The sequence below is a fragment of the Augochlora pura genome, chromosome 5, assembly GCF_028453695.1.
Source record: "Augochlora pura isolate Apur16 chromosome 5, APUR_v2.2.1, whole genome shotgun sequence".
In the NCBI taxonomy this organism is placed as follows: Eukaryota; Metazoa; Arthropoda; class Insecta; order Hymenoptera; family Halictidae; genus Augochlora; species Augochlora pura.
Window position 1 is genome coordinate 711,839 of NC_135776.1, and position 16,229 is coordinate 728,067.

Genomic DNA, 16,229 nt, shown 5'->3' on the forward strand with positions numbered 1-16,229 from the left:
CAACAAATCCTATTCAAATTAAATTTTTCTCGTGCGAGATATATTAAAAAAGACTGCCTGAAAAACAAACAGTTGCTCAACTACACAAGTACGTATAATTTTTCCGAAAATATCGATTACCCTTCGTCATACTAACACCGTGAACGTGCATGGACGTCTCCTCCGTCTCGTGGTTGTAGTCGTCGATAAATTAATTAAATATTACTATGCTTTAATCAATAGAAAACGCGAAGTCAGTTCACTAAAATATTTTGCCTCCCGCGCGAACATTCGAATTCAAATCTATCTTCCAGACCAGTCGCTGTCAATGTTATTACACCAATCAGTTTGACCTCAGCACTTCTGGAAGATTCTATCGCTCTCGTCGAGATTGTCTTCGAACTGGTCCGATCATACTAAACGCCGGTGGAACATGGTAAGTACCAGCCATCTTCTACGTATTATTTCGTTTTATTAAACAATTTACGATGTTGTTGCATATTCTATACTGTAAAACTACGGCTTAACCTACATTTGACCTTCGTATGTCATTCAAAATATTACAATCATTTTTTGATAGTTATTGTTATTAAATCGTGAATAGGGCATTCATTTAACCACCTGCACCCCGAATCATTTCTATCTGACTATTATTGTTTCAGCAAGGGCTATAATGTCCGAACAATTTAAAATATAAATGCAATTTAAATTAAAATTTTATGCTGCCAGGATTAATTTGTTCCTTTACATTTCCAGGCAGAACCAATTAATGTAGTGGTTACAGGAGCAGCAGGGCAGATTGCCTATTCCCTGCTGTACCAGCTTGCTGCTGGGTCAGTTTTTGGACCAAACCAACCAGTCAATCTTCGTTTATTAGATATTCCAGTCATGATGAAGGTGCTGGATGGGGTGGTTATGGAATTACAGGACTTGGCCCTTCCTCTTTTGAGAGGTAAAGACACTAGGTCTTGAGCAAACAATGGAAAAGTCGATCAATAAATATTCTTTGACCAGTGGTTGGAATTAAACATATGTAGAATGAATATGATCATATGTAGAAAGGAAATGAAATTTCTAAAAAGTCCCCTTATGTAACATATGCAAAAACTACTTGTTACATAACATACAAGTGGATTATGTAACATGTTGAATCCATTGGAACATAGATATGGTTTTACGATTGGATTCATAAATATATATGGATGTTTTGTTTTGTAGATGTTGTACCAACTGCTGATCCAGCTGTTGCTTTTAAGGATGTTGCTGCTGCATTTCTTGTTGGAGCAATGCCCCGAAAAGAGGGAATGGAGCGCAAAGATTTGTTAGCTGCCAATGTAGAAATTTTTAAAGTCCAAGGGGAGGCTCTGGATAAATTTGCCAAGAAGGATGTTAAGGTGCTGGTGGTTGGAAATCCTGCCAACACGAATGCATTGATTTGCTCTCACTATGCGCCATCCATACCAAAAGAAAATTTTACTGCCATGACCAGATTAGACCAAAATCGTGCTCAAGCAGCTTTAGCAGCACGATTGGGTGTGCAGGTATACTTAATATTACAATATATTTGTATATAGAATACATTATGAGTTATGATTTATACTTAAATTTACGAATGCAAACAGGTTGACAAAGTAAAAAAAGTCATTATCTGGGGTAACCATAGTTCGACTCAATATCCTGATGCAGCGCATGCTACTTTAGCTGGTGCATGTGGCAACAATTCGGTAGCTTCAGCTGTGAACGACGAACAATGGTTAAATACTACTTTCGTGGAGACAATTCAGAAACGCGGTGCAGCTGTGATTGCTGCAAGAAAAATGTCTTCTGCGATGTCAGCTGCCAAAGCGGCTGGTGATCATATGAGAGATTGGTGGATGGGTACTAATCCAGGAGAATGGGTTAGCATGGGTGTCCTGTCTGACGGCAGTTATGGAATTCCAAAAGATATTGTATTCTCTTTTCCAGTAACCATACAAAATAAGCAATACAAAATCGTTCAAGTAAGCATTCGATACACCTTATTATTCTAGATAATATTTATCAGATAGATAATAATTATCGTAATTTTCCAGGGACTTCCAATCAGCGATTTTGCAAGAGCCAAGTTAAATGTTACTGCTAATGAATTGGAAAAAGAACGCGCGGAAGCGAATACTGTTTTACAAAAAAAGTGACTAGGATCGCAACACTGTAATTATGAAGATCCCACACCCCGTTCAGCGAAATTGTAAAGATTAAATTTTTCTTTATGGTATATGTAATGTAATGCGACACCATGGTCCTAAAAAGCCTTCAAAAAGGACACCACTGGACCTGTGTAAATTATATTAGTGATATATACGTAGTTCGTACATTATACAGGACATAGTGATATGCATATTTTTTCTAAAGGGCAATGGAATTGTTAAACACATACGTTTATATTCATAGACTGTATAAAACATGTAACAAATTATGTTGAAGAACATGTTATACTTTATAACGTTTTTTTTTTTGTTCTCTTTTATTCTTTTCCCCAAGAATCAATAATAATTTATATTACAGTAATAGTAACTATTCCATCATATCGATATCATTAATCAATCTTTTTTCACATTTATATTATTTTCATATCTTTTCTTCTAGACACTATTATTACAGGTATATTGATTTCCGCCTATAATTATAATTATCGAGTGAGCATTAAGTAGCATATTGTACAAAGATGCAGAGTGCTCAGCTTGCATAGTCTTGTGAACGGTTTCGTTCATTAAAACGTTTTCCATCGTTCTCTTCTTTAAGTTTTGTCTGTTTGTTAATGATGCTGGTACATTCGGTTAAAAGGGACAAACATTTGAAGCTGTGAAACTTGGTCTCGATGCTAAAATACATCGTCTTCATAGTGACCAATAAAAAAAACTTAGCACTTTGCACAGGATAATTTTGATTTTCACTGTTCTCGTGCATTTCAATAATGACAATGTGGATTACGGTACCGTAGAGGCATGCTAACAAAGAAAATAGAAATTTTTATCGAGGGTGCCTCTCTTTCCTTACAATACGAATCACTTTCAAGCATAACAATACTCTACAAAGAAGACAGTACGAACATTCGTTCTATATCGAGGAACTGTAAAGTTCTTGTTCCACAAGGACAGCAAATATACTTGAAAACACTCGCGTGTATTACATTTCTTTCTGAGAAAATACAATTTCTATTGTATCGGACAAAACTTATTATCGCAACGTATGATCATCTGGAACGGATAACCTGCGACAATCGTTTGCTTTTTATTTGTTCAATTAATAAGTTGAATCCTGTTCCTTATTCGCATTATTAGATATCGTATAAATCAGAATGTAATTACGTAGCAAATATTGTGTCTTAGAATAGTCGCGTTACGCAGATAGCTATTATTTTATTTAAGCGAGTCTAAACACCTTGTTTGTTACGCATTTCCGTTCCAGGCCACGTATTAAATCTTTTAAACTGATTCCTATTGGACAATTATTTCCGGTTTTCTTTTTCGAATAATATCAAGGCCAGACTTTTTGCTTTCGCGTGTAGATCACACAGTTCGTTCTTTGAAGCAAAAGTCGATTTGCACGCTTTAAGAGCGTGTACCTTTTTCTGGTTCTATTCGCCACAGCAGATTGTTGCCTAACCAGAAACAAAATTAATTTAAATGGAACCCTCTTTCCCTAGTTGCGGCCAAGAGTCTCTCCTTAAGTGTCTCTTCAGTAGGATACTCTGGTAATTTTAAGTAATGAACACAGGTGTTAACGGAGGGATAACCACCTGAGCCAGCGTCCACTTTTCTCACCACAGTTAATCTAGGATGTAAATTACATAATCCACCGGGAGGCAGCGCTGAACACCCGGTCGCGAACTGTAAGAAAGCCTTCCTTTCTGGGCCGGTTAACGAAACTAAAACGTTCACGAATCTCTGGAATCCAGGACTGCAACAAGAAAAAGAAGTTCGTTTCAGTTACGATTACAACGTACACAATTAACATGCCTACTTACCTCTCTCTCGTATAACCCAACTTAGGCTCAGTGTAGTTGAGCAAATCTTCTCTAGTCCACTGTGGATTTTGTTCACCGCAAAGCATTGCCCTTATCTCTTCTGGACTGAAAGCATGGAGTTTCTCCATTGGGAAGACCTTTGAGAAACCAGATCTAAACGATTCCAGCTGTTTCGAGATTCCTCGGTCGAGACAGTAATTAACTGTCAGTTCCGCATATTCCCTTGCATTTTCCATGGTAACCGTCATATCAGCACTACCCTCAACCAATTCCACCTGATCGTGTCCAAATATTTTTGAGCTGGGAGAGTAGGTCATCGTTAAAGCCAGATCCTCGATGGGCACAGACATTCCAGACGGATGGGTGATGTTCAGTGACGTTTCCTCGTCCGCTGAATTGCGACCGTCCGAGAATGTTCTGTCGCGTTTAGCGGTTGCTGTTTGGATCTCTTTAAGGAACTCGCCTCTTACTGGGTCCACATGCACGAGATCCTCTATGTCCAAAAGACCCGCGTACCATGGAGAGGGTACGAATGAAGAATACGCAGCATCCGCTTCACCCTCTTCCGATATAAAGCTGCTGGACATACTCGACGACATGCTTTCCTGGGTGACGCCGGATAAGCCGATCTTTTCGTTCACATTGTTCGTGATGTCTCCGTGACACATTAACTTTAAGAAAGGACGGGATAGCGGTAAGTCTACTAATCTATTATCTTGCAGAACCTTCGCCAAGAATACACCCAGGAACCAGAAGTATCGTGCAGCCCGCTCGCAAGCGGCTGAATCCTGTGGTAAGGGAGCAGGGAACAAACCGCTTGGTCGTGTCACGTAATATCCTGCCGGTCGAACCTGGTCGCTAGAAACGCGAATCTGTCCCTCCGAATCCTCTTGTGATTCCTCGTCGTCGCACAGCCACAGACCTAGGTCTTTGCGCTGCAATTCCGCTGCTACCAGGGCAAAGAACTCTAATGTTGGTCCGAGACCAGTTCCTTCCTCACCAACAAACTCAACTTCTAATATGCTTTTCCGACTCGCGTGCACCTGTAATGGAAAATAATTGTGTGAGTACCGAGAATGATTGATTACAAGCGATGCTCGACTTCACGGAACTACAAATTTCGCACCTTTAGCACTTGTTCTGCCCAGTCTAATAATTTCTCTCCCCTAGGTACGCTCACTCTTTCGTGCTTGAGTCTGCCAACACGGAATTCGTGGCTATCGTCGCGTCGCGGACTCAATCCTGGCGCTCTTTGTCTTTCCAGAACAGCGTCCCTCTGTGTTTGAAGCCATACGATAGACCTAGATGCCCCGAACGCGGTGCAACTGAAGTACAATCGTCTGGTTTCAAAAGGCAGCAGGAACGGACAACTCCTGGCTAATTCCTCGCACCAATTTGGCAACGCTCCGGCAGCTAGGGCCAACGGATCTTGAATTTGTTGCACGATTTTGTTCGTGATCTTCTTCGAGGTGAAGTCGTCAGGGTGAACACAACACGTAGATTCCTCGAACTCGTCGTAGTCAATATGTTTGCCATCATCGCGAGTCGTACTCAATACATAAACGTGCCTAAGAAGTTGTAACACGTCCTCGACGGTGCACGCTGAAGAATTTTGAGTGGCATTGCGGGAGTACAGCGTCACGATCGGTGTGGCTCTTCCGGATGATTCCTCGTCTCTAGATTCTTTATATATTATACTGTAAACAAAATACAAGTTACATACACGACTAAGAAACAGTTTCTTTGTATACATATTAATGTGCATTACGTATAATTTGGTTCCCATATTCTTCTTAATTTCTCCTGCCGACTTCCTAGTTCGGTAAGCTGCATCAACTCCTGCACAGCTTGGAAAATGCTAGCGTGCGGTTCAGTGAGCGGTAATTCAACATCCGGTACACCTGGAAGGCCTGGGCCCTTTAATGTCAACGATAGTCTTGGCATAGGCAGCGACCCTACGCGAGCACTGGACTGTGTTTCACTACCAGGTGGTGGAACTTCCAGATCTGTCGTCTATCAACGAAAATTATGTAATAAGAATAAGAGAATTATTGTGCGCGTTATCTAGATCAACCGTTCGTCTTTACTTACTTGATTAATGTTTGTTCGGCCAGGTCGAGGATCGAAAGCGGGTATCAGAGCTGAGAATTGACGTTTCAACACGAATTCGTCATCCCAAGCACGACTCTTGCTACTCTGAGAAGCCTCCTCTTCCATAAACGTTGCCAATAAATTACGGCTCACCATCACTTCTTCGTAATCTCCTTCACAGCCATCACCTTCGTCTTCATTTTCCTCATCGTCCTCCTATTGAAAGTGAAGGAAAAGGAAACATTACACTGTGTTACGAAATCATTAATTTACAAGACTGACTTTATATATGGTTCTCGAGACTCACTTCTTGATCATGCTCGTCATTATCCTCTTCCTCCTCGAGGACAACATCCTCGTCATCTTCCAATTCCGTCACGAGGGTTGGTCTGTTAATAATCCTGGCACCACTGGCACTCGCAACACCCGCACAAGATTCCAAAAAGTCCTCGAGACTCACCTGTAGCAATAACTGCTTATTACATTATATAAAATCATACACTCGATGATCAATATTATACATACACATTTACATATGAGAACAGGTATTCGAACAACATGTTGGTCCGAATAGTCATCGATTCTTACCTGTTCGCTATCGCTGCTTGTACTGGTAAGAGACATTGTCAACGCTTGTCCTAATCCAGCACCTGTCGTTGTCGTAACACCGCTGCCTGCGACTTGACCGCTGCTGGTTAAACTTGGATAACTTTGCGCGGTGCTTAGTAAACCACCAGGGAAATTAGGATTCAAGGCAAGACGAACTAAGCTTGACACAGAATTAGGTCCGCGGGAATTTGAACCAGTATTGGAATTAGAAGCGATGTGTTGTCCACCTGTAGGTCCTACGAGGGAACATTTTGTTAGTGGATTATGAAAATGTTTCGTTGCGTTCCGATGACAAGTAGACAATTATTGTTCGTCGGAACACAAAGCTAGTGTTGAACAGTGCAAATGATATATGGAAAGATATGTAGATAGTGTCTAGCAATATTTCATGAACACTAACCAAACGTTCGTCTTCGAGTCATTGCGGTAAAAGTTCCCAACAAACCGGTAGCTGTTGTTGGTTCCAAAGTATTGCTAGTATCTGAACAAGCAAGGTTAGGGACAGACACAGACATAGGATTGGTCACGACAACAGGACATCCTCCAGTTGTGTTTTGCGTAGATGAGCTAGCTTCTTTGTCCCGACTGCATTCTTTGGTAGCTAGTTCAGAGGAAACGTAATGTCTAAGTAACGCTTTTTACGGGACAACGATTAGTCTTTACTGAGATTATATGAACAATGAAGAAGAGAATAGGGAATAGCGCTGTTCTCATACCATCGGCGATTCCAGAGTGTCTTTGTACAGGTTTTATCCTTAACGAATTATCCTCAGACTCGCCTGACACGCTAATTCTAACAGGCACTATGCTAAGTAACTCTCCGCTTAAAAAGCTGTTAGTATTGTTGCGTAGCCTGTCGGCTCCTTCTCTGACACGATCAAGTGCTTCGGCTGCCTCAAGTAAGTTTGCCACTGGCTGTAAACGTATTTCAACATAAAATTAGTACAAATGCTATGCACACCAATGTGATAGATGTATATGTTAGATCAATGATTATGCGAGCATCACACCTTGTTCCCTCGCACAGTAGCAAGCAACGGTTTCGAACTACTAGATGCACGATTGCTGTTACTATTGCTGGAACAGTCAGTGTTAAGGGCAAGACTCTCAACAATCGTTGCCAGATCACTTGTCACGGTAGTGTCGGGTCTTGGGTGTAACACAACCGACAATTCACTCGTCGAGTTTGCTCCACCTTCACCGGTTACAGCAACAACAGCCTCAGCACGAGCAACCGACAATACACTTTCTGCTAGCGATTCAGCCGCTTGCTGCTTGCAACAAACACAAAATTTAAGCTACTTTGAAACCAGTGTGAGATTCCCTACTCTAGTTCGAACATATTTCACTGCGTTTAAGTGTACAGTAATTCAAAGAACACGCCCGCAATTCTGATGCAAAAGGATATTGATCATACCTTAGCCGCCAAGTTGTCTGCGCTTGCTGCTTGATCGGTAGACGCTACCGAACCACGCATCACAGTATCGGTGCAATCTGGCAAACTGGGAGTACTGCTGGATTTTCGTCCTGTTAGCACACCGGTACCAGTTTTACCTTTTGTTCCATTATCAGAGTCTAAACCCGCACCAACTAGTCTTAAGTCGTATTTTCCTTCTGCGCCCATTCTATAAGAATTGGAACCACCGTGATCCCACGTTACGTCTATCCAACCATTATGCAACTCTCCTGTTACGGTACCTTCGCCTGAAATAATAAATATTTTGATAAACCATTATCAGTATACATGTGGATGTGAAGTAAAAGATTCGCGTACCTGGCGGTATGCCGTCCTGATCCCTCCATTTCCAGTCTAGGCCTCTAGCAACTCTAGCACCAGCGACCAAATGGCGAAGTACTTGGGATTTAATTAATCTTCTCAATCTTCGGATTCCAGCCTCAGCTTCTTTAGCAGCACGACCCAAGTCCTCGCACACGCCAGTAACTTCACCATAAACTTCAAATCCAGATACGGACAAGTAATGCGTGTGGCCAGACGAGTTCTTTCCAATCTGTTGCAACCGCAAGTGACGCCAACCTTGCGTCTCTTCTGTCGTCAATTCTAACGTCCACGTAGCTGTATTACCAGGTTCATTCAACGATGTGTCGTCGACGTGAGCATAGAGATGCGTCCAATTGACTCCGTCTTTGGATGCCTGGAATAACCAGTTTCGCAGAGCACTTCTACCATAGCCTTTCGCGTGCCTCAACGTGTAAGCAGTCGGAATGATCCAGACCCCCAAGTCAATCGAGAACCATGCCCGCTTGTCGTCGTTCGTGTGACAATTCAACGCTGACGGATCACGGCTCAAAATATCTTCAAGTTGTCCGTAGGGCAGATTCCTCCCATCACTAGATGTGACAACGACCAAACCGTATTGGCCTGGATTCACCCACTCAGTGCATGATTTTGCATTTGTACCGATCCAATACAACAAACCATTTTCATCGAAATCGTACTGATACTTGAATGTCATCTTACTACCCTCTTTCAATTTCTTCACAAACGTGAACGTAGATCTGTCATGATCGTACCACTGTTTTGCTACCATTCGCAACAAATGGTTCTCCAACTGTTGTATGGTGCTCAAAGGCTCCATTTTCAAGCTACGACCAGACCTATCTATCAGAGAGCTCTCACCAGCAGCCTTTTCCAAGCGGAAGCGCAGTCTTCTGGTCAGAATTTGCAAACCGTAGCCGGAGCCTGGTGTATCGTACAAGTAGACCGGTAACTTCTCAATGGATTCCAGTACAGAGACCAATTTGTGGACTAGAATTTTCGCAGAGTTGTGTACCTTGTTCACATCTGCCACGTGGAAACAACTTTTAAATACTACTATTCGCTGCATTCGGAGCTTTGTCGCTCTTAATGTCGGTGGCTGTGGTCCTGGCGGAGCTGCCAACAGGGTAAGCAACGCCTGAACTAGGCCGCTGGAATGCAGCTCGTACGCGGACACCTTTCCTTCCTCGTTCAATAAAAGTTTCAGTTCTTCTAATGTACTTTGCAGTATGTTACGCCATTCTCTGTTCCCAGATTGTTGCTTCTGACAAGCCTTCTCTATCTGACTGACGATAACACCTAACTTGGCGACCACTCCACGTGGTTGAGCCTGGGCAGCTTTAAAATAACGCTCGTAAATATCTTGAGCTTGCATTTTCACCTTCTGCTTGATGGCTTCTATTTTGGATCTCAATCTTTTGCCTCTTTTACCGGCCCAGCCTGCAGAAAACTCTGGCCCTAAAATATAAGAAATAGCAAAGAGTAACAGGGACTGTACTGTACAATCACATAAAACACCATCACTCACCTAAACTAGTTTCCGCCGTAAAGGAATGCTTTGTGCCTCGATTCGACTCAAAAATAAATCCAGGCAAGTCCTCTCTCAAAATAGTCACCTGCAAGCTATCGCTATTATGAATGCCCAACATGCTTTCCCTTCTGCTGGATAATGCCCAATTTCCTACGATTAGCCGGGTTGTGCCAGGACGCGATAAAACAGGCTGGCTGACAGAGTTTGGTTTTACTTGGCTACGAGCTCTCTGTAATTTCTCCAAGAATTCGCCGCGGTTCTCTGCAATGCACATAATCCAGTAATTGATACGGTCTGGCCAATCAAGCAGGCGGTGGTGATGTTATTTTCAATGAACCGAATAATGTTGTGGTAGAAGAAGAATGTTCAGGTCATGCATGCAGCAGAAATAAAGGAATTGTCATGCGGCTGATGATTTAACACTGAAGGGTCTAGGAGATCGTGTGCAACTAGGAGAGTCGAACATGTATGTACCTACCTTCGGTGGTAAGCGACTCTGTGTTCCTCCCTTTTCCTGTAGGCAGTTAGTAAAACCAGTTATTTACTAAACTATTCCCCTCGCGAATAGGAAGTTAATCACAAATGAAAAAATAAGAAAAAATAAGATATACATAATATAAATATATGTATATATGAAACGTAAAATAAAAAGTGATTCGAACAGGACTAATAAAATTGGCGCGAAAGGCGTAAGGAAGTGAAGGGAACACTTCAACAAGAAAGACAATGGCAAGATAGACGAAACATGAGAATTTGATGTTGATGTTATAGGAAAGAGAAACGAACCTGACGTATCTGTTCCACCCTCCGGGCTTCCACTGGAATACATTGTCGCCAGTTTTCCATCGAGTATAAATCTGAACCATCCGTTGCTTCCATTCGATAGTTCTAAGGCAGCTGCATCTGACCAGACATACAGGCAATCACGTCCTCTGCAGATACACCAATCTCTCCAATGATATGCTCTTCCTACTAAAAGCTCTCTTGCGTCTTCCATTCTTTGTTCTTCCCCAGACTGATTCGATTCCGCTTCTGGATCCGGTGCACTCTCTTTTGGTCCGGCCAATGCGGCGACTTTTGAAAAGACTCCCAAACGAGCGAAATGTTCTAGAAACTCATCTTTGCTTTTTATCATCAAATCTTGTATCATTTGCAAAACCACTAAGTGCCCGGCCTCGTCCTCCTATTCAGATGAAAATAGAAAAAGAAAAGAACAGTTTAAATGGCGTTCAGAGATGCTATTGTTAAAATCAGTATCGAATTTTTAATTTAAAGAGATATTTCTGGTCCTTTGTTCTTTTTTAAAATTTATTTTGTTTCTTCATTTAATTACGTGAAGTAAGTACTACACAAGTTTCTACGAATTGTCTGCTGTTGTCACGTTGACTGTGTGTAACATCAATGGAACGGCACAATCTGATTTGTGAGCAAAACAATTACGCGATTCAATGAAATCACAAGCAAATAATGCCCAGTAATCCCATCAGCAGCAGGCAGACAGTCGACAGAAGTGGACAACCAGCTTTGCATCTAATCCTTCATATTCATCTGTATATCATAGAAAAAAAACTTCCACTCTCCATTCACCGAAAAGGTCTTTGAACATCATTCTTTTTCTTGACTCAACTTTTTCGAAAGTTCTTGCCCTAACTGTCCTCTTATGTCACGTTCTGTGCTAAAATATATGTTGCTCATTGGGCCATGTGTACATTAATGCGTATAACAGTAGTTAAAGAGAAAAGAAAAGTATGTCTCCACTCCATGTTGTAGATATATTTTATAGTATTGCAAAATATATATACATAGACGAACGTTCTCTCAGAATAGAAGTAAGACATGCTTACGTATATATGTTAGATATCACGCTTTATAGAAATTATAGAACGAACGCAATAATGTTAATGAAATATTTGCGTAGTTATTAATGAAAAAACCCAGTGAAGAAAAAAAAATAAAAAATATTTGGGAGCGTCACGTATAGCAAATAGGGGACACAAGGGGTCTTCCAACTAGCGATTGGCAAATATAGAATTAGACGTTACCGTCTTATCAACAATGTAGTTCAGGGAACTGGAAGACTTGCACGATGAGAGGCAACGCAATTTTGGGCCAATATACGGCTTGAGAGGCGGAGGTGGTGGTGATGGTGTTTTTAACTCAAGCTCCTGTGAACAGTCTTTACTAAATCACTAGAATTGTCTGTTTGGCTGCCTGCCTGCCTGCATGACTACTAACATGTTCAAAATATATTATCAACTAATCCTGCAATAATATTAACTTGTTCATAGGACCTAAAGAAATAGAGAAAGAAAGAAAGAAAGAAAGAAAGAAAGAGAGAGAGAGAAAGAGAGAGAGAGAGAGAGAGAGAGAGAGAGAGAGAGAGGGGGAGAGAAAGAAAGAAAATATAAGTTTGATCATAGAAAGATCCGATCTTCCAAGCTTACCTCGTTGTCGAGTACATTGGCAATCACCTCTACAAGCATAGCGCCGCAATCTCCAGTTCTATCGGAACCGCACGTTTCAACAAGCAGATCAGGTTGAATATAATGCACCATCTTTCTAATTAGACTTAGACTGGCTTTTCTAACGCTTGGCAACATTGATGATTGAAATGTTGCACAAAATACCGGTAGCAGTCGCTTTAAATAAACCGGTGCCATTTCAGGGTCGCCTTTCGGTTCTGTGAACTCTGACTCCGTCTCTGGTTTTCTGTGCTCTTGGTTCGGTAACATCCATTCTCCAGGAGACTGCAATATAGCTGCCACTTCTCTATGACCCTCATCCACCCGTTCTCTGGCTTTATCTAGTGGAGTTTTCCCATCTTCGTCCCTTAAATCAGGATTCGCACCGTGCTTAAGCAACACCTTAGCGATAGCTGGTCTCCCGAAGCAAGCTGCATAATGCAAACTAGAGGATCGTTGCCCTTTATTGACATCCGCTCCCCTATCGCATAAGAATTCGACCATCTCCTGAGTACCAAAAGCAGATGCCCAATTGAGCAACGTTTGACCAACATCATCCATAAAATTCACTTCGATGCCGCCTGAATCTATAGCCTCTATTAATGCGTCTGTATCCTTTGATCGAATACAATCAATCAGTTGTCTGTGAGACTTTTCCCCGGCGCTGTCCAAACGTCTCAATCGTGGTAACAATGGTCCAGATGGGCCACCGGTTGTATTACGATTTAAAGCTGATCGTCCTTCAAACAGCAGAACCAATAGTAAATCAACTAATCTCATAGAATCAAGGGCGCATCGCTCGTCGCCTTTCAAAGCTTTCTCGATTGCATCCGGCAGTTCAGAACGTAAAAGATCATGGGTTATAGAAGGCGATCCTCTGCAAAGCGTCGATAGTAGGCTGATTATAGTCGACACAGAAGCGCACGATTTCGCTTCTGGAGTCGGAATCGTTGATGCTGTGCTAGAAGGTGGCGGCGTCTTTGGATTTCCAGAAGTCGTTGCTATTGCTGTACCAGGCCCTGCTGCATTCGACAACCTGAGATCAAGAGAAGTTAGATATGTGTATTGTTCCATTGTATCCCAGATATTTTAAAGACGTACCTGTGCAAAAGTTCAGAAACTAATCCATTTGATGCTAAAGGAGCGGGATCTGTGTTTCGTCGTGAATATCTATCGGCGAGCGATGCGAAACAACGAAGCGCTCCATCGGCAACGTGTGCATCCTCGTGTCTGAGTAATGTTGATAACGCCTCGACGCAATCCGGCAATGATTTGTCTTGAGGCTCTACTTTCCCGCACAGGCGGGTCACTACGGCCATTGCGGAATGCAGGGTGTCTCGGTGGACACGAGCTCCATGCTCTCGGATAAAGCACAAGGCACATGGAAGGCCACCAGCTTCGAATACAGCACCAGCTTCCCTTGCACAAACGAGTTCCAACACCTGTGGCAATGATATCGTTAGAAATGATTCTCAAATTACATTATATAGAAAATTCATTTTTTGGTACCTTTATGCACTGCTCGGCCAAGTCCCGACTAGTTCTGGAACCTAATCCAGCTCCAGATAGGCGACTGCAAATAGCTTTTACAGCCCCCTCCATTGCTACTACTCTGCGTGTACATTCTGCAGAAACGTCCAAGTAATATGTGATGGCCCGAGCAGTCACTTCTAAAACACTATCCGGTGCAAGCTCATCCAAAAAAATTCTACATAATGCAGGGAGAAATGTGCGTGGAGGACAGCTGCAGTCAAAATAATGGTTTTAGTATAACCGGTTGATATACAGAACTTATACCTAACATTTCATGATTTACCATTCAAAGCATCGATCAACATTATCAGACATGAGCAGCAACATGCATAATTGTTCTAGAGCAATTAACTGCATGTCCCTTTCATCTCCTTGGCCCATACTAAGCCACTCTAGTAGCGTCTCCGGATCAACATCAGCCATCTGTTTACAGATTACAAAACAAATTAATACCATAAATATTTTTGTTAGATCATTATTTTAAGATTAAAACAATAATACTGGAACTCACATTGTAAGATTAATAGCACCAATTGAATGTATTTTAAACTGACAATCTGAAAACAAAAGAAAGTTAATGATGGTGAAAATGATTTACAGAGTATTCTTCTAGTACTTGTTAATCTATTAAACAAAAATACAATTTTTCTGTTTCTAATAAACGTTGATAAAAATCATGTATAATTCATAGAAAAGAAGATGTTGGAATAGGTGAAACAAATGAACAAGAATATCTATAGAACCTCATGAAACATCCAGAAAAGTATAGTCAACGTCTACAATTAAGAATTCCATTGACAGTAGTGTTCTCTCTCCCATGTTTCATTATTCCCAGCTAAACATGAATTCTGAGAAATCCAGAGCATGTAAATAATCATCGACAGTAGAGATTACATTCATGAACCTGTTCGAAAACGTTCACGAATATGATATATGAAGACACGTGGATTCAAATTCGATATTGTAAAAGTATGTGCTGTCGTCGAGGAAGCACAAAGACAGGTGTAAAAAAATTTGTCATGACGACGGTCGAAAGCGTGATAGTGTCTTTAATAACATCTCGTGTAACCTTCGGCAAGTTACGGAGAAACAGTTGTTATCGCGCATTTGCACTGCGAGACGTAACAAATGATTCGAAGAAATGATCGCATACAGCCACGGTAAATAAGGTTCATTCGAGAGTAACGTACCGTTGTGCACAGTATTCCATTATTCGGAAGGGGTCAGGTCGCCATCCTTCCAAAGTCGTGTCGTTTTCCCACCGAGAGAAACAACGTAACCGTATCGTCAGGCTTGGTCCGTCAGCGACACAAAAATCTGATCGAACCAACGGACCAACAAACCACTCCACGGAACGAAAAGATTTCACTTTACCCTAGTGTCGTCGTATATTGTATTTCGCCATTTACGCGACGTTCAGGCTATAGTTCGATGTCACAACCATAGACAATTGTAAACGAAAAATCTCACTGTAAAAGCATTCAACGGTTCGCAGCGTCACTAGTGCCAATCCTCTAGAATTAATTGTAAAAGAGGGAAATCTGTACATCATTTGAATTAGCGCAGGTTCGTTACAATTGTTCGGAATTAGAATTTACTATTTTCTAGATATTATAGATAATAAACTGATCACTTTTAAAAAACATACCTTCTGTGCAATACTATGAATGTAATACGTAGCACTGATGATGAAAGTCTCAAATTCTATAAATTGACGTCACAGCAAAATGTCTCGCTTAAAGCTATGAAAGTTAACATATATTGTTTAGTGTTATGTTAATAAATTACAATGATTTAAACAACGAATCACACAACTTTCCACTCTACGCAAAGCTGTATGTATTCTTGTAAATGGAATTTGTAATCCTAACCTTTTCAAAAGTCGTGTTTCTAATAGAGATTACGTATTACTTAATAGTCGCTTACCACGGACCGACTACCTTAAAGTAACAAAACAAACTGAAAGCTCTCTCTAACGTCGCCATACTTTATGTTCGAATTGCAGCACCATCTACAGTCGTCTCTCAATTCAAGAATTCTAACTGCGCATCTACTTTGTCTTTGTCATTCATTATGAGGGTTTTACTAATCAGAAATGAATCGTCAGCCAATCAGAGCACAGCAATTCGCTGCATGTTCTTAATTCAAGAGCTCGTTGCCCTCGGATATGGTTCTTGAATTGGGAGACTACTGTAATTTGCATTGCATACATAATTAATAATACAGGGAGAAGATATGAGA

General features: G+C 41.3%; 2 protein-coding genes across 8 annotated transcripts; one reads left to right on the forward strand and one right to left on the reverse strand.

Annotated features, from left to right (window-relative positions):
- Nucleotides 1-71: 71 nt before the first annotated feature.
- Nucleotides 72-2,465, forward strand: Mdh1 (malate dehydrogenase 1). Its single transcript, XM_078181696.1, has 6 exons — nt 72-88; nt 294-415; nt 736-931; nt 1,198-1,520; nt 1,602-1,979; nt 2,052-2,465. The coding sequence occupies exons 2-6, from the start codon at nt 413-415 to the stop codon at nt 2,151-2,153; spliced, it is 1,002 nt and encodes a 333-aa protein (XP_078037822.1). The 5' UTR covers nt 72-88; nt 294-412; the 3' UTR covers nt 2,154-2,465.
- Nucleotides 2,373-15,896, reverse strand: Ufd4 (ubiquitin fusion-degradation 4-like). 7 transcript variants are annotated; one of them, XM_078181645.1, is made up of 23 exons: nt 15,860-15,896; nt 15,637-15,730; nt 15,179-15,502; nt 14,500-14,545; nt 14,272-14,411; nt 13,965-14,199; nt 13,557-13,897; nt 12,438-13,491; nt 10,780-11,176; nt 10,472-10,507; nt 9,991-10,254; nt 8,460-9,920; nt 8,103-8,389; nt 7,696-7,956; nt 7,402-7,600; nt 7,086-7,286; nt 6,665-6,921; nt 6,384-6,548; nt 6,077-6,292; nt 5,754-5,998; nt 5,112-5,682; nt 3,986-5,028; nt 2,373-3,918 (listed from the first exon to the last, which is right to left on the reverse strand). In XM_078181645.1, exons 5-23 carry the CDS (start codon nt 14,409-14,411, stop codon nt 3,636-3,638), a joined length of 7,656 nt encoding a protein of 2,551 aa, XP_078037771.1. In that variant the 5' UTR covers nt 14,500-14,545; nt 15,179-15,502; nt 15,637-15,730; nt 15,860-15,896; the 3' UTR covers nt 2,373-3,635. The 7 variants fall into 7 exon arrangements, with proteins under 7 accessions (XP_078037771.1, XP_078037772.1, XP_078037770.1 ...); XM_078181646.1 differs by having other exon boundaries at nt 6,665-6,912; nt 15,637-15,879; XM_078181644.1 differs by having other exon boundaries at nt 15,637-15,878.
- Between the last annotated feature and the right edge of the window lie 333 nt (nt 15,897-16,229).